General features: G+C 41.5%; 1 protein-coding gene across 4 annotated transcripts; it reads left to right on the top strand.

Annotated features, from left to right (window-relative positions):
* Positions 1-5,009: 5,009 nt before the first annotated feature.
* Positions 5,010-16,862, top strand: MACIR (macrophage immunometabolism regulator). Of its 4 annotated transcripts, none has more exons than XM_075078548.1 (3): positions 5,010-5,137; positions 11,441-11,616; positions 14,515-16,862. In XM_075078548.1, exons 2-3 carry the CDS (start codon positions 11,608-11,610, stop codon positions 15,151-15,153), a joined length of 648 nt encoding a protein of 215 aa, XP_074934649.1. In that variant the 5' UTR covers positions 5,010-5,137; positions 11,441-11,607; the 3' UTR covers positions 15,154-16,862. The 4 variants fall into 4 exon arrangements, with proteins under 4 accessions (XP_074934649.1, XP_074934650.1, XP_074934651.1 ...); XM_075078550.1 differs by lacking the exon at positions 11,441-11,616 and adding an exon at positions 5,857-5,911 and having other exon boundaries at positions 5,056-5,137; XM_075078549.1 differs by lacking the exon at positions 11,441-11,616 and having other exon boundaries at positions 5,031-5,137.
* The last annotated feature ends 1,632 nt before the right edge of the window (positions 16,863-18,494 follow it).

Genomic DNA, 18,494 nt, shown 5'->3' with positions numbered 1-18,494 from the left:
ATCTAACGTCCAGGTAGAATGGAAATACCATCAAAGCCATTTTCTGATGCACCACGCTTACAGATCTCCACTCTGTTCAGTAAAGGGGACAAGTCACCAACAAAGGGAAAAAAAGGTAATTGGGTGATGCACATTTCATACCAGATCAAGAATACTCCTAAAACAATAGCAGTATCTTTGCTTCCAACAAAGCCTGTTTGGTCTGGATGCATGTGTCTCACTAAACCTCCTGTTCTAATATGTCCCTCCAGAGAGGGAATAACTGCTCCTTTCATAAGATTATTATTTTTATTTATTATGTATTGTATATGTTTGTGACTCTTAAAATCCGAGTATGAGTCCATTTGGACCTCCCTTCTCATTTGTCTTCAGATTCTTGAGAACTTTTTAGTTCCTCTTTTGGGTGAGGGCTGGGAATATATTTAGACTTAAAATATTGTTTCTGAAGCCTCCATAAATTATTTTAAAAGACTACTCTGGGAAATCTTTTGAACTATTCATGAATCATAACTAAGAGAGTATAGTTATTTTTAAATAGCACTTGCACAATACATGCAGAGTTACAAACTACTGAGGTCTGCAAAGGAGAAAATCAAAACCAAAAGACTACAAAAGACTGAACTGACATTGTATTTGAAATAGAAGGAGAAAAAATCAAAAGCTTGGAAATTCCTGCCTTTTGTAGGTTGAATACTAATTATTAACATGTAAATGGTGACTCAAACTGTGTGCAGTTCTGGCCCCCACAGTTTAAAAATTATGTCAGGGTCCTTGAATGTGTCCAGAGGAGGGCAACAAAGCTGGTGGAAGGGCTGGAAGGTATGTCCTGTGAGGAGCGGCTGAGGACACAGGGTTTGTCTAGTTTGGAGTAAAGGAGGCTGAGGGGCGACCTCATTGCTCTCGACAGCTTCCTGAGGAGGGGAAGTGGAGAGGGAGGTGCTGATCTCTTCTCCCCAGGATCCAGTGACAGGGCACCTGGGAATGGTTCTAAGTTGCGTCCGTCAGGGCAAGTCCAGACTTGACGTTAGGAAACATTTCTTTACCGAGAAGGTGGTCAAACACTGGAGCAGGCTTCCAAGAGAGGTGCTCGATGCCCCAAGCCTGTCAGTGTTTTAGAGGTGTTTGGACAATGCCCTTCGTAACATGCTTGAACTTCTGGTCAGCCCTGAAGTGGCCAGGCAGTTGGACTAGATGATCATTGTATGTCCCTTCTAACTGAAATTAGTCTAGTCTAGTCTATCCTAGTCTGAATCATTAATAATTCCCATATATTTTGACCCAATATATTCTATGCATTTGGTCTACAAACAGTAAGGTTAAACAAGGATCATAGGAACATAGAATAATTCAGGCTGGAAAGAGCCTCAAGAGGTCCCTAGTCCAGCTTCTTGCTCAAATGAGGGTCATTTGTGACACCATGTAACCAGGGTGATGAAGTTAACCAAGCATGGATGCTGCTATACTCCTTGTACAACCCTGTCCAACTGGACATCAAGTCTGGGGACAATCAGTGTATTCTTTGATCTGTATTTTAGTCATTAGTTAATGCGAATGAAACAATAGACAATGTGTTTCTGTCAGAACCCCTCTTCTAAGGCTCAAAGCCTAATTTTAGATCCCAAACTCTCACTTTTAGGGTCCAAACCTCTATTTTAAGGATTAAAGCCTCATTTTCAGGTAGCAGTGATTCAGGGGACAGATAATTGGGCGTTACTAATGCAATCTAGTGCAGCTCAACAAATGTTGGGGCCCGGAGCCAAAACTTAGCCAGGATAATGAGATAGCCTTAACAGGAACAGCCTGCACGGTGACTGAAACTTGTTGCTTTGGGGGAGCCAGAAAGGCCTCAAGATAAAGAAGTGCCTAACAAAGTTATGATGACATTTGACCTTAAGAAAAGCAGATGTACAGAACCATAAAGATAAGGAACTGCAGAGCAAACACTGAACCAGTACAGACCATCCCTCAAGGACAGTACATACATAATCTCAGAACTGAGTTTGCGCGAAAGCAAGGGTGAACTAGAGGACACGGTGAGGAAGAGTACATCCTTCACCCAGAGACCCCTGCTGACCACCCGGATACACCAACAGGCATGCGCAAAGGACATTTGTGTATGATGAATATGTATATCTTTTATCGGAAAACTAATGAATATGTACATGAAGCATGTACTTAACTGGCACAATGAGATCTGACGGTGCGTCCAGCACCATAAATAAAGAATGCCTGCCTTTTAACACTACATTGGTGTTAGAAGGTTTATTCCCGATTTCCGTGACAACTGGACCATATCACCTAGGACTTCATCCAGTTTGGGCTTGAAAACCTAGAAGGATGTAGACTGCACCACCTCTGTGAGCAACCTAGTCCAATCATGAACATGTCTTCACAACTTCTCTTGCTTATTTAATAGATTTAGATTTTTATTTTGATGAACTTACTTAGGTTCACACAACAGACCATGTGATTTTGGATTTCCAACGAAATCAAAATTTTCAGAATAATGGCTACAATCCTTAATAAGGGAAAAAACCCTGAGTAGTTAATGAAAAATGTTTGTCTCATTAGGCTTTGGAATTAATCATCCATGTGCATGAAACCAAAGAATTCAACACACTGTCTAAATATTCTTTCAGTTGCTCAGCTTTCAGCCACTGTGATTTAGCAACCTCATTAATGCTCAAATCACCATAGCAGTTTCCAATGTACAAGCCTGGAATACACAAAAGCGAGGAAAAAACTCTTTTGATAAAAGCTCTCTAAGGATAATAAATAAGGAAGAACTTACAGAGAAGAAATTGAGCCCTTTTTCTGTGTGCCCTACCCTTAATATTTATGTTTACTTTTTTAACACTGAGTGATATTATTGTTCTAATTGACTGTCACTGATGCAGGAATGGGCTGATGAGCACAGCCATCATAAAATGTAGGGTACTTCATGTTCTGGTCAGGGTGATGCTGCAGAGGAAATGGTCTGTAATGGTCTGTGTTTTTATCTGTGTTGAAGCAGCACTAAAAAGTTAACCAGACCTTAAGCCTAAGCACTTCAAAGTATCTTTGTTCTGCATGTAAAATCTTGGATGACTTTAAGAGCACTGCAACAAACAGTGAAATACAGTAGTCAGTCTTGGGAAAATCTTAATGGCTGGTTGCATATAAAATGTGGAACTTTGAAAATTACGGAGTTTTAGGAAGATCTAGGTTTATTTTCAAATATTTGGTGTGGAGTTCAGATGCTATCTTTGGCAGGAGTTTTCAGGATCTGCTTTTCTTTTGGTACCTAGAAATTTAAAAGACAATTTTGCACCATGTTGATTCTGTTGGTGTGATAAATCTTATTACAGTTTACTAATATTAAAATACTTCATTTGTGGGGGAAAAAACACTAATCTGTAAAGCATGTTTAACTTTAAAGTCACTTAGATGGAACACATTATGATCACTCACAAGCATCTGTTATCTCCTGAAGACATCCACCACTTGTGCGCCCCTCTTCTGCCCCCCCACCAACTTTGTAAGTCCATCTCAGAGACTGACTGACAACTCAGTCAATAGCAAGGGTGGGGGGAAAGTTGTGGGGGGAAAGCTGTGACGTACTGATGCACAGGATTTTATAGACTTATTTATACTGCAAGACAACATGGGAAGATGAGATTTCTGACTCAGGCTAAAACTGGTATTGCAGATGCCACAAGAAGCAAAGGAGCTTGTGTACTGTAAGCAACATAGAGCATCATAACGACTCTGAATTACACCCCAAATTCATTTTCTCACACTGCTGCTTGACTAGATATATTGTCCACGTTTGGTACTAAAACTACTGACTTAGGTCTTAGAAGACTTTTGTGAACTTGCAAAACCAACGACTCTTAAGGGCTGGCAGAGCTAAAGAGACTGCAGTTAAAATTCCTTAGAAAATACTTGTTCTTTGTTTCTCAGTTGTTTGTTCTAGCTGAGAATTTCCAAGAAATGCAAATTCCAGGTGCATCTGGGTGCATACCTAATGGCCACATCCTTCTCTGCAATTCAAGGCCAGATGACCTGCAGTCTTCTTGACCATTGGGACCAGAGGGAGGCCAGATCATGGCCTTTGTACAGAGGACATCTATGCATTCCCAAGGAGTGTAATAAACTTTATCTATGTGTCTTTAAAGACTCAGTTTTAGGAACAAAAGCTGGCTCAACTCCACCCCAAGGGGGACTGGAAATAGCAGTTGTGTGATTCAGCTCCAAAAAACTATTATTGAGAGGGGGGAAAAAAGGGGGACTATGATGATACACTTTCTCTTCCGTTTTATTTTTACTGACAGGAGGAGTTAGGCAATCGTTTGCAAGGTTCGGTACAGTAATAGCATCTTCACTCAGTCTTTGAGTAGCAAAATAAAATACAGAAATGATCTCACTGGTTGTTGGCAAAACCATTCCTAGAAGTTTGTATCTAGTCAGCGTCCAAACTTTGTAGATGTGGAAATACCGCAGAGGTTATAGGCAGAGATGGGCGGTACTTCAGTGACAAGGAAGTCACCACGGGATGATGACAACTTGATCCCTTCTTAGAGTTGCGTACAAGGTGAAAAGACACGAGACCAAAGCTCAAAGAAAAGATATATAAGACAAAACCAGAGAATATCGTAATAGGTGGCATGTGTGGAAGACAAGGCTTGTGCCAACCCGGCTCACCACCGAGCGCTCCAAGGATCGCCTCTGCAGGAGGAGCGGCTGCGCTGCGCGGGGACCGGACCAGACCGGACCCGGGGCCGCGGCCGCCTCCTCGCGGACACCAGCAGGCGTGGGGCGCCAGAGTGGAAGGGACGGGGCCGGCGGTGGCCGCGGCGGCAGACGGACGCGGGCCGGGCCGAGCCCACCCCGCTGCAGGTTGCGCAGAGCGGCCGCCCGCCGCCGGGACCCACCCCTCCCACCTCAGGCCGGGGCCGGAGCGCCCCGCCCCCCGCCGCCGCGCCCCGCCCGCCGCGCCCCGCCCTCAGACCCGGCTGGCGGGGCGGGCCGCGCCGGGGCGGGCCGCGCCGGGGCGGGCCGGGCCCGGCAGAAAGAGGAGGGAAGAGGGACGCTCAGCACTCGGCGGCTGCCTGCTCCTTCGGCACTCCGCGCTGGGCCCCGTCGCCGTGGAGCATAGGTAGGAAGCGGCGATGGCGGCGCGGCGGTCTCCACCGCCTTGGGCCCTGCGCGCCGGAGCGGGGCCGGCGGGGGGCGCCGGGCCGAACCTGGCGTCCTGGCAGAACCGGTGCGGTGAGGGAGGGGGCGGCCGGCCTTGTTGGGGACGGTGGCGCGGCCCGCGGTGGGGCCCGCTGGGGAGCGCCGTGGTGCCGCCTGCGGCCCCCGGCTCGGGCCGGGAGCCACGGGGAGCCGCTCGGCCCGGCCCGGCCCGAGCGCGGCGGCGGGGCCTGTGCCGGCGCCGGCCTCGGAGCCGCGTGGCGGCGGTGGGCCAGGGGCGTCCGACGGGCTTTGCCGTGGTGGCGCGGGGGTCCTGGCGCATCTCCCCCACCTGCCTCTTCCGTCGGGCGAGCGCGGCCCCACGCTCCGCGCAGGCCCCGGCTCCCTACAGGCCCCGGCGCCCCGCTTCCCCCGGCAGCGGTAGCGGGTGGAGGTGGGGGGTGAGCCGGCGCCGGAGCGGAGAAGCGCCGCGGAGCTGTCCCGGCGGGTCTGGGCGGGCAGCAGGGTGTGGGTGCTGGTGCCCGCCGGCAGAAGGAAGCTTGGGAGTTGCCGTGTCGGGCCTGCAGCCTGCCGTGAGGTTGCTCAAGTGCCCTTTGGGTGCCAGCTGCTAGTAACAGTGTAAACGGTGGGAAAGCCGGAGTTCACCTGTAAGCACCCGTATCTGTTCATAACCGTTTGTAGCTCTCTCTACAGTTGTAACCATCAGCAGCCCCCATACCCTTCTTAACACTCCTAGGTAAGTGCTAAACCTGAACATGACCTTACTATACAGTCAGATAGTGCCGAAGTGTGCTAGTGCCTAGCTTTCTATGGGTAACTGTATTTTTTCTGTAATAAATCTTGCTTAGTGAAGGGCAAACAGGGGCTCAAAGCTCTGTGTAAATGTCGATTGTACTGTCCGTGATATTCACTGACTGTATTTGTGCACCCTAACATGCATTGTAGTGTTACAGAGTGTGAAGCTTGCTAAGCTGCTTTGTTTTATTGGCAGGTGTATTTTGCCAATTTGGGCTCTGCAAATTAAGATATTGGGGGAGTGTGTCTGAACAGTTGAAGTGCTTTTTGAAGTGGTCTGTAGATGTGTAGGAAAATAGTCTCAGGTCTTAATTTCTTACGTGAAAGTTATTTATATGCTATTTTACATAGGGGGATTAGCTGACATAAATGCAGTTATATACCTATTACAAAGACTCTAGCAAACGATGTGCATTAGTAGGTGTCCTCTATGAACATACCTTTGCTTGTTAGCATGCTCTCTAGAGTGCTGCAGTACATCACTGTACGCACACATGTACGTACATGCTTGCATAGCTGCATGTGGCAACGAATTGATGGCCGAACCCAGCAGTTACACAGATCGCAGCGGGAGTGGTGGAGAGGGTCTGTGATGGGGACCAGGACTTGCTGCTTGTACCAGTAGTTGGCTGATTGCTGGCATGACTCGTCCTGAATACAGTAAGAGTCCTTGGAGCATAACCAGGAGGCCCATGGAGCCCTCCACAGCTAGTGAGGGTTAGGGCACCGATGCTTTGTTTTGCCAGGAGGGGTAGAAGTATGCAGCACTCATTCTGCTTTCTACTTTTACCCAGTTGTCTCCCTTACTGAAAGCTCTCCTCCCACCACCCTGCTGCTTTTGGTGTATTTTGAACCATATACATAAAAAACCATATTAAGAAAAAAACCATATTTTTTTTCCCCCTTGAGGAAGAGCACTTCTTAGAATAACGAAGATGGAGGAGGGTGGATCTCACAGTGACTTTGAAACGGAGGGAAGTGAGGCAATGTCAGTGTGATCACTGAAATGAATTTCTTGTGTAACAGTACCGACATTGTAGCATGGCTTTATAACCTTTTCTTCTTTGACCAGCCTTAGGCTGCTGGCGTGGCCACCAGGCTTGCATAATCGTACTCAAATGCAGCATGTTATGGTAAAGTCAGATGAACTGAGTATTCCAGGTCACAGCTTTCTGTTCGCACTAATTCTAAGTTTAATACAAATTTACTGTACCTGCATGTATTGTTGGGCCTTTATTATTTTTTTATTTCATACTTGCCTTATACTTTAACACTTTTTTCAGGTAGCATTTAAGTACCAGAAGGATCGTTTGAGAAGGAGGCAGAAAACAAAACTTTAAAGCCATTATATACACGACTCTGGAAAGCACTGAGGAACTGACCTTTAGCAATGTGAATGGTATAAATTAATAAGAAACCTTTCCAGAAAACACCTAATACCTGCTGCAGATTGCATCAAGTTAAGGCAAAGAATAGCCTTTGCGCAATTCAGATGAAGTTTAGAAGTGCTTCAGTTAACAAACAAACCAAAAAACCCTAAATTGCATTGATTAAACATATTTTTCCTGATATGTTTGAGTAGGTCTTATTTTTAACCAGTATCTTTCTTTGAATAGCTCTTCGTAGTCAAAGGCTGAATGTAACATGGTTTTTATTTAGGTTGATCATTTCAAAATAATATTTGCAGAGCTGTATTTTCTGACGTGGCAACACAGGATACTACCAAACATCCATTTCTTGTCTGACTCAAAAGAAGTGGAGACCTTTATTCCAATTAGCATTTTGGTTTTTAAAGGCAAAAAATCAGTATTTATTCAGTGAAATCTGTAATACTGGTTTTTTTTTACAGCATAAGCTTAGTGATGGAGTTGGGGCGAATCACTGATCGGTGGTTCCATCCAGCATGGAAGTTACATTGTTTCTGTAAAGGACTGTAATTATTTCAGGAAAGTTACTCTCTGTTAAACATTTCAATCTAATATTGCTTGACAAAGAGTTGTTAGAAGTTAAATGGCCTTCTTTCCCACCATTTTCTCTTACTCTCCATGCTTGCTAAGTCTGCTCATAAAAAATTCATTAGCCTGGACGAACTCTTGAAATTCCATCTGTCTCTTTTCTGTGCAAATTGTATGCCTTGTCATGCTGATCTGGTCTGAGCTAGTCACTGGAGTTCCCAGTTTGTAGTTCATCAGTGGTTCATTTGTGATCATCTTCACTTTTAAAAGGTAGTTTCCTGGATCATAATTGTTTTCTGTTTAAAACTGCATTAATAACAAGAACTAACAAACTGTTTAAACAGTTCTTGCTTCTTGCAGTAGGAGTGTATTATTAAAAAATTATTTCATCTTTAGCAAAGCATTTAATAATTCCTTGTTTTGTATAAACCGCGTAGTATTTATTGTCCAGTATACTGTATTGCTGAAGGGCTTAGTTCTTTACCTGTTGACAAGAACCTCCTCACAGACACACACGCTATTCTAGAGTTATCATTTTTACTGGTTTTGTGGACTGTTGTTTTCCATCGTATCCTAAAGTTATTGCATTGGCTTTATTGATTCAGTAATATCCATTCATCTGTCGTCTTAAGGCTTGCAGGATCGTAACAAGCTTTATGCATAGTTTCATTTTCTTGCATTTAATTTTGATAAAAAATATCTGTGCTAAACTTCTTACTCATTCTGAATGTTGTGTCATGTGGTGCAACAATTTAATACTACCTACATTGGCCTTTTTCTTTAGCTTGCAGTAGTTTGGGATTTCTCCTAAGGAGCAGCAAGAGTTCGTGAAGAACGTGTATAGTTTATTGATACCTTTCATGAGCTTGTTCTCTGTGATTATTTTTTTTTTTAGCCCCCTTTCCTGTCTCTACAAACATGTTAACAGTCTGTAAAACATAACACAACTAATATAGTGGACCTTTAAGAGTGTGGTGAAGCAACGTTAGCCTAAGTCCTTTCATCTGGAGGTAAAGAGCATGGCTAAAAACAGCCACCTGGCTCTGACAGTACATGCAGCAGTATCGCCAGCTTCTCAAAGTCTATGGTCTGGCTACCATAGACTTTGTTTCTTTTTCTGTGGCTCTAGAAAAAGAAACGTGGCACCTTTGTGGATACTCCTGTGTAGCTGAATTTTAGCTTAGTTTTCTCCTCTCAACTGAATATTTTACTTGTTTTAGAAGCAGATTGGAAATAATTATTTCCAGGAAACTTTGCTCTACAAGTACGTAGTTGCATCAGCGTATTTTAGTGATGGAGAAACAATATGGTATTTCCAAGAGCATACACTATATGTATGTGAATTTCAGACTGCAATGGGAAGGATGTAGACCTGATTGTTCCCCTTCACAGAGATAACTGAAATAAATAAATGTGTGCTGGCTTCACATGTGCTGGGTGACTTTACGTATTCCTGATGCTTGATAGGCAACCATTGTATCTTTTCAGTGCATTGTATATATTAAGTAATTGCAGCACAAAGAAGTGTCAAAACTGGTTTGCTATCTCTATCCAATATGATGGACTCTTACAGAGCTGGTATCACTGAGTCTATTGCCATCTTTCCATTCTGCCCTCTGCTTATTGCAGTTATGAGCATTTTATCAAGGAAGTAGATCTTTGTAGTTCTTAACAAATGGTACTACCTGCAGGCTTGGCATCTAGAAAAAAATCTTAAAGAAAATAAAATCAGTAGTTGGATGGACAGAAATTTAATGCTTATCCTAAAAAAGGCATCTTCTCAAATCAGTTCATAGTCTAGTTGAGAAGACAAGCAACAATGGAAATACCAGTTTACTGAAAACCAGTTCTTTTGCTGAGAGCAGCTTATTGAAGTGGTTCCAAAATAATGCAGCCTTTTTACAAAGCATGGTAGTGTCAAGGGAAACCCCTCTTCCTCTTTCTTCGTATTCTTTAAATATTGAGTAATTAAACTTGATATTTTTTGAGTCACTTATATTTCTGTCCTCAGAAAGACAACGAGTAATGTGTTTAACAGGAAAAAAAAATCAGTAAAAAACCCCAAGCAAAATATATCATTGGGTGCCATAAGAGCACATGGCGAGAGGACATTCCAACAGCAAATGATCTACAGTGTGTGTATTAGCATGGTGTGATGTTAGATGTTAGTGAGCCATACATGTCTGTGTTTCCTTTGTCCCATGCTAATCTTTGAGTGATACCTGACACCTTAATGAAAGATTCAATAATAGGAAAGCCTTTATGCTCACAAAATGTGGAGGTTTTGATATTTTTACCCTTGAAGAACTATCCCAAGCACTGTATGCTTTGAGGCAATACAATGATTTATAGTAGTTAACCTAGTATTCTGTTCATTATTCTTTCTCTGTGTCTTAGACAGTTTCCTCAATATTTAGCTGGATTGGGCCAGATTAATTTATATGCAGAGCCTGCTTTATATTATAAAGAGAATTGGGAAAATCTTGTAAAATCTTAGTGAAGTGAATTGTATTCTGGAAGCACTTCTGGTGTGTATTGGTCAAGTAAATCCTCTTGGTAACTGTCACTTTCAATTATTTTCCATACTATTTAAATATATGAAGCAGCAGCAAAGAAAAGTATAAGTTGTCTTGTTCCTCTTCTTGTTTTGATTCTATAGTAAATATTCCATTATAAATTGTCATTCTCTTGTTGTCATTCTCCTCAAGAAGCAAGAAGGTAAGGCAGCTGTCATATGAAGAAATATTCTCTTTTGAACTGAAGTACTTGTTTTTTTCAGTATTATAATTGATGCTGAGAATAACTGACAAGCTTACACCATGTTGTGGTTTAGCCAGCCGCTCAGCTCCACATAGCGACTCGCTTACACCCCCACCGGCAGGATGGGGGAGAGAATCAGAAGGGTAAAGCTCGTGGGTTGAGATAAGAAAAGTTTAATAATGAAAATACAACAATAACAACAAAAAATGCAGAGGAATGGAAATTGACAGGTGCGAAACTAGGGGCGGGGGGGGGGGGAGTGGGGGGAGTGAACAACCGAAACAAACGGCATGTGACACAGCCGCTCACTGCCCGCCAACCCAACGCCACCAGTCCCCGAGCCGCAACCGCCCCTGGTGCACCAACTGCCCCCATTAATGTACTGGCCATGGCGTCACGTGGTACGGAATGAACGTGCCATTGGCCAGCGGGGGCAGCTGCCCCGGCCGTGGCACCGCCCCTCCCAGCCTCTCACAGAGAGGGAAGCTGGAAAGGTCCCTGACCACCACAGGCACTACAGTGACGAGAATTAACAGTCTCTCAGCCAAAGCAGCACACACCACTACACAGCAATAAACCAAATAGTAATCATCTAGTGCCTTATAACCATGGAAATGGCCTAAAAGTGCAGTCTTAAAGTTTTAAATAAGTATTTGTAGGTAACACTATCTACATTCACAGATACTGTGAATCTTTGAAATTATTTTCTTTTATAAAATTCTTCTAAATAGTGTTTTTCTCTCATCTTTTACTAGATAAGGAGACAAAGCATGCTGAAACCATATGGCAGCTTGAGTAACTCACATTAAAAGTCTTGGTAAAGAACAGCTGAATAAATGCATGCTGAGTTTTGGACCTCTGCCTGTGGAGCTGGCCAGTCATTCCTCTCATCAGCTAGCGGTGCTGTTCCCTTGAGCTTCTGATGTTTATGGTACCAGCTTCTGATGCTATTGTTGCTCTTGAGTGTCAGTCAGATTTCTTGGTTTTAAGGCTGTTCTTCACACTGCAGCACAGAAATGGAAGTTCTGCAGTTTCAGGCTGAAGTACTAGGCTGGAGCTTGCTGACTTGAAGGCTCTTCTGCTCTGATTTTCCTTCGAACCGATTTTCACCAGTGAGGGGTAATTGTTCTGCAGTGAACTCCTGCCTCCTTCCCTCCTACTTATATTTATTCTTCAAAGTTGATTGCCTTCTGTTGCCAGGGTACACACCCATGTTTTAAACAGAAGCAAAGTAATTTTAAAAGCTGTGTTCTGAGAAGAGACTTTGTGTTGCTTTAAAGTTCTCAAGGCTTTTTTTAACTCAAAAAGTGCATGAAGACACCTCTTCCCCCTCCCTTTCTTTAGGGCACATATTGCTGTGGCAAGTGATTGTTGGCTTTGTTTTTTGGGTGGGTTGGTTTTTTATTGCTGCGGTGGTGTTCTGTGTTTTTTTTGTTTTTTTTCTGCTGTTAATATGTGACTAGATAATATGATTAATTTCTAACTGTGCTGTATGATTATTTTATACTTTTTCTAGCATAATTTCAGCTGTCTAGCAGAATAGGTTGTGTCTTTCTAGAAGATTACTGGAAAGGTTTCTGAACTGCATGATAAAAATCAGGAATTAAAAGGACAGGAACAGTTAAATATTTAGGTTTCTTGGCTAAAAGCACAGGGTAACCAAAATTTTTAATGTAAAATTTTTCTGTGTTAAGCCTCCAGTAACCATGGTTCCTGGTCGTGAGGAACTATAATTTCAACTTAAGGAATTGTCATTAGTATCTTTAACTCAGTGGCTGAAACCTCACCATATTTAATGTCTCACTGCTAGATATGGTGCTAAAGAAGCAAACAACAACTGCTTCTGCTATTCTGAAAGTTTTAATTGATTCCATAAATATATTCCAAAGTCAGTTAAATATTATGGGCAACATTCTTGAGTTTTACATGGATGGGTTTTCAGTGAAAAGTTTTGGGTTTTGATTTGCTCCAGTATTTTAATTCTTTATTTAGTTTTTGCTGTGTTACCTGTATTGTTAAATTCAAAATGCTTAAAAGTTGAATGGATGAAGTACATCTGTGTATCTAAAAGTTGTGCTACCCAAAACCACTAATGAAGAATCCTAAGGACAATGGTTATAAGAACTGAAAAAGGGCGTTTAAGACTAAAAAAATATTAGTAATAGTCTCTCCATGATAGAAGTTTATCAATGGCAAATAAAGTCCTCTTCAGAAAAAACTATGGGGATTTTGTTTACTCCCAGTTAAATATCATAGGAGAGGAGCAGCAGGTGGGAACATTACTTAAACTGCTCCTTTGCGATCCTGAACAGAAACAAGGTAGGCTTAAATGTTGTGTGAGGCTAGATTACTTTCTTTTGCAAGTGAGATTTGCACACAGCTTTCCCTCTTATTTTAAGGTGGGGTTTTTGGGAGTGTCTAATTGCCAAAGTTTGAATGAAGTATTGAAAGGGAGGGAGCATTTTCCTTCTCTTGATTGTTGCATCTTTGCTACTTGGCCTGTGGCCTCCTAAGCCTCAGAATAGCAGCTTTAAAAGTTTGCAGACTGATAATAGCATGTTTTAAGTCAATCTCATTTGTGAAACATTATTGAGCTTTTGAATGTGGTTTGCAGTTACCTACAATGAAATTCAGAATTGTGATTTCCTTCTTCTTTGAGTCTTGTTGCCTTTAAACATTACCAAGCTATGCTGAATTTTTTGTGAACTATATTGGCTGTTTAGAGCAAAGGTGAGGCTGACAATGAGGGAAGCATAGATTTGGAAACAAATGTGATCTTTCTATTTTGTGAAGTAGCGGTGTCACCAAGATGATGTAGATGGTACTGAAAACAGACATGAAAATAATTAAGCCTTCTCTGTGTTCTGGCATCCACTGGTGTATACTTGCTGTGGTATTGACCTTATCTTTCCATGTCAGAGATGGTAATGACCTGGGGCAGAAGCCGTAAGGCACCCAACTATATATTTGGAATACTTGTGAGGGAAGAAAGGTCAGGGCAAAATAGTCTGTTTCCAGAAGAAATAGAAAAACAAGTACCATAGAATTCAGAACATTGGTTGTTCTTAAGATGCTTATAAGACTCTCGTGCTGTGTTCATTAAACACTAGAATACTGTTTCCTTTGTTAGAAATATGTTAGAATAAAATAGTGTGAGTTTGGTTGATTGTGAATAAGACAGTAGGGGTTTTTTGGTGGGGCAGGATTGCTGATGACTATAAAGACAGCTGTTTAACAGCCAGGATGCCATTCTTTGAATCTAAAGCAAGCTGTTTTCATATCTGGAAGAGGGAAGCATTGCAGTACCCTCAGTAGATCAGGTCTGGTCTGTGGTTGTGCCTGGCTGAGGTGGTAGCTGTTAGACACACTTTTTAAAAAAAAAAAAAAAAAGCTTTATTTACTGAGATTATTGTTAATAGAAAACATACTCAGCTGAATATGGGAGAAGTTGCTGTGAATGTGCTAATGTATGTAAATGGCCTCAGAGGTGAGGCTACAAGGAATCAAATGGATTAAAAGGAGGGAAAAATGGACTGGAGAGATGCTTCGGTTTAGTGTACAATACTACACAAGAATGTTCTTAATGTTTAAGAGCATTGGGAGTGTATTTATGGTATCTTTTATTAAAAAAGCACCCGAGATAATTTTAAAAGGCAGCTGTCAGGGGTAGTTTTGTTATGTGATACCCTGCAGAGCATAAGACAAGGCTGAATAGAGGAGTACTGGTCATGACTTCTGGGTGATATGAAATATCATTTCTGTGATCCTCTCTCAGCGCCTCATGTTGCATAAAGGCTCTGTTTCTGACCAAGCTCTGTTTTATTTTTAGGAGGATAGCATTGTGTTTAAAATGGAAGTTGACATAAATGGAGAGTCCAGAACTACCCTATCTACCCTCCCTGTGCCTCTTGCAGAGGTGAGTCCTGTGGGCAGGATGGAAGCAGAGAAGCCCCGCTGTTCCAGTACCCCCTGCTCACCAATGCGACGGACAGTTGCAGGATATCAGATCCTTCACATGGATTCTAACTACCTGGTTGGATTCACAACTGGAGAAGAGCTGCTAAAATTAGCCCAGAAGTGTACAGGAAGTGAAGAGAATAAGGGGGAATCTGGGCCGAATTTGCGTTCCAAACAGCTCGATTCAGGACGTTCTTCCCGTTTGTACAAAACTAGAAGTAGGTACTATCAGCCATATGAGATCCCAGCAGTAAATGGAAGGAGGAGGAGACGGATGCCCAGCTCAGGGGATAAATGCACTAAGGCTTTACCATATGAACCTTACAAGGCACTTCATGGTCCCCTGCCTCTCTGCCTTTTAAAAGGTAAAAGGGCTCATTCAAAATCCCTGGACTACCTCAATTTAGACAAAATGAGCATTAAGGAACCTGCTGACACAGAAGTGCTACAATACCAGCTCCAACATCTTACACTTAGGGGGGACCGTATGTTTGCAAGAAATAACACATGAGCCATCGTCTCGAATCTAGAACCAATTTCTGATTATTTCTCTTGTTGCTGCAAAAATCCACTGTTGTACGGAGTACAAGACTGTCCACATTGTAGGTGGCTTTATCAGCTAAATGTTATCAGAAAGTAATTTATTTGAATAGTACCATGGCAATGCAATGTGTTACACATACTTGGAGGGAGAAATCTGTCCTTTGCAAGCAGCTTCTGATGCAAATTTGCAGCTGGTGGATATTTCTTTGGACACCTTTCAACAAAAAAAAGCTTTTCATTTTTTTGCTTTGGGATATTTTTTTTGTACAGTTAGATCTAGTATTTACAGTAATTTAACACAAAAGTTGATGTCTGCTTGGTTGTTGCTAATTTTGGCTTGATGTTAGAAACTGATCTGCAATAAGTACTCAAGTTTAAGAGTTTAAGAGGCTTTTTGGGTTTACTTTTTTTTTGTCCCTATATTCTACAGTAAAATGTATGGTTTGTTTTGTTTTTTTTACACCATAGAGAAGAAAGTGAGCTTGTCTAAATTGGATCACTTGCTATTTAAACAGTTCAGTTCAAACACTTGCAAACTGCGCTTGCACTGATGATGAGGCTGAGATTCACTCATAAAACAAACCTTTGCCTCTTAAATGCTATTATTTTTTAATTTCTGCATGGAAGTAATTGTTTTGCCTCTTCTGTTCTATAAAACTTGTTCAGGATAAGTATTTGAGTTATGAGAAACAAGTCTTTTTGGGAGTAAAGATTTTTGTTAGTGGGATTTATGTTTTACATTGTCTCAACACACAAACAAGGATTCACTTCAGATTCCAGTAAATATACTGGAATATCTGCATTGGTATGTCAGTAACATTTTTTATTTTAATTTACAATTTCTGTATCATCTATAGTAATGGAAGGTGTCATATAACTTCAGTGTTCCTTTGGAAATTCAGTTCATTTGAAGCATTGAACACTTGTGATCAGGAAGGCTGATTTTTATTTTTTTTTTGGTGATGGAGTGCAAGTGAAGTATTTGTGTATCAGCATTGAAGAAATGATCCTGGATTATTCAACAGACTAAACTGAAGACACTGGCTTACTCTGTTACTTAAGGATTTGTTATCCAAACATGACATCGAGTGCAGTTTTGGCAGCTGTATTCCTAGATGTATTTAAAACATTGTAGTAACTTAAGGTTTAAAAATGAAAAAGTATTTAGATTTTTTTAAGGTGCAACTTGGTTTAGGCCAATGACCTCTGCAGAAGTTAAAAAATAAGATCGCATTGTTTTGAATCATAAATTATTTGATCAGTTGTTTCTTGTAGAATTAAGATTTTTTTTGTTTATAATTTAGAATGAATAGAAAGCACTAGTTAGTGCATGCGCTGTGGAAAATGAAGAGTTCTCATTCTGTCACTTACGCCACAGTTGTACATGAAGGCAACCCAGTAGTCTGCATTTTGCTGGCTTGGTTATCCTTTAAGTTTATTAGTCTTTGCAACAAATTGGTGTGTATTTTTAAAAGTTAACTACACCTGTGTAAATTTAATGTATTGAACAATGATCTTGAAAGTAAAATCTTCCTATATAGTCTTTAGTTTGAAAAACAGAATATGGTCAGATGCCAAAGAGGTGGAGGGGTTGTTTAAGGAATAAACACCACCGTTTATTGAAACACTCTATGAAACTGTATTTCTGGCTGAAAAATAAAAAGGGTGGTATGAACACCTATTGTTGTGGAGTCTTTTGCTGTGTAGGAGAATGAGGACATTTAAAAAATACAACTTTAGATCAGGGGTCACTTAAAAAAAACTTCAAAGCAAAAAAACCAAACAAACAAAGACTCCCCCAACTTCAAGCTTCTTTATGTATTCCAGTATAAAAAACTATGATGTCCAGTAGGATTGTGCCCCATTTAATTTTGCCAGACTCTTGCCTGTGGAAGCTCCTGATGACCTTTCTGTGAAGGTGAAGGGGACACAAATGCTAAAGTACGCAAGAACTCTGAGAACAGCATTAACAGCTTGAATGCTATGAAAAATGGAGCAAGCAGGATTCACTGTAGTGCTTTACATTAACCTATTTTTCAGAAACTCAAAATACATTCAAGAAAAGTGTTAGGTACTGAGATGCTTTTAGACTTCTATTTCAGGCCAGAAATACTGCAGCGTGGAGCTTTACTGTGTGACCTATAGTCTGCAAATGGATAAAAGTACAGGGGGAGAGAAAATGTAGTGCACTGGAATATTGGGTGGCAGACCACCAACATTTTAAGCTAGATGAATGAGAGAGAGTGGGGAGAAGAATGCAGTAAATGTAAATTCTTTTTTTTTTCCTGCTTTAGCTCAATGATTTAATGATTTTTATTTTAGTTGGGGCAAAAGTTTTCCAATTTTTATGTAGGAAAATTGAAAGATATTCAGACTAGCTACAGCTCCAAGCAACTGACTGTATGCAAGATTTCTCCCTATCTGTCTATAAATAAATTCTGTAGAAAACATTAATAATTATGATTGTTTCAATGTTCAGCTGATATTACTTCAGAATCAGTTTTGTTAACAAGGTGATTGGAAAAAAACAGTGTTGGAGGAAGAAACGCTGATGGGGTTCAGTTAAAATTGTAGATAAACTTCCATGTACATGGTGTCAGTCCTGTTGGTTTAATAATGTTGAAGTAGAACTGCAAACACAGCAAAATTATTCATCACTCCAGGGAGCAGAGCTGGGACAATATCTGTAAAGACTTTTGCAATCTGTAAATTCTGTGAGACACAGTCATGTTTCAGAGGTGATCACATGTTTCATGAAAACTAATATTTCAGGAGAGTGTTTAGAAGCTTGGATTACCAGTTGTCATAGAATCATAGGATCATGTAGGTTGGAAAAGACCTTTAAGATCAAGTCTAACAGTAAACCTAACACTGCCAAGACTGCCGTTAAACCATGTCCCTAAGCATCACATCTACGTGTCTTTTACATACCACCAGGGTGGTGGCTCAACCATTTCCCTGGGCAGCCTGTTCCAATGCCTGACCACTCTTTCAGTAAATAAATTTTTCCTAATACCCAGTCTAAACCTTCCCTGGTGCAGCTTGAAGCTGTTTCCTCTCATCCTATTGATAGTTACTTGGGAGAAGAGACCAACACCCACCTCACTACAACCTCCTTTGAGGTAGCTGTAGAGAGCGATAAGGTCTCCCCTCAGCCTCCTCTTCTCCAGGTTAATCAACCCCAACTCCCTCAACCTCTTCTCAGAAGACTTGTGCTTTAGACCCTTTGCCAGCTTTGCTGCTCTTCTCTGGACACGCTCCAGCAACTCGATGTCTGTCTTGTACTGAGGGGCCCAAAACTGAACACAG

Source organism: Phalacrocorax aristotelis, chromosome Z (genome assembly GCF_949628215.1).
Source record: "Phalacrocorax aristotelis chromosome Z, bGulAri2.1, whole genome shotgun sequence".
In the NCBI taxonomy this organism is placed as follows: domain Eukaryota; kingdom Metazoa; phylum Chordata; class Aves; order Suliformes; family Phalacrocoracidae; genus Phalacrocorax; species Phalacrocorax aristotelis.
This window is presented reverse-complemented; position numbering and strand designations above follow the sequence as displayed.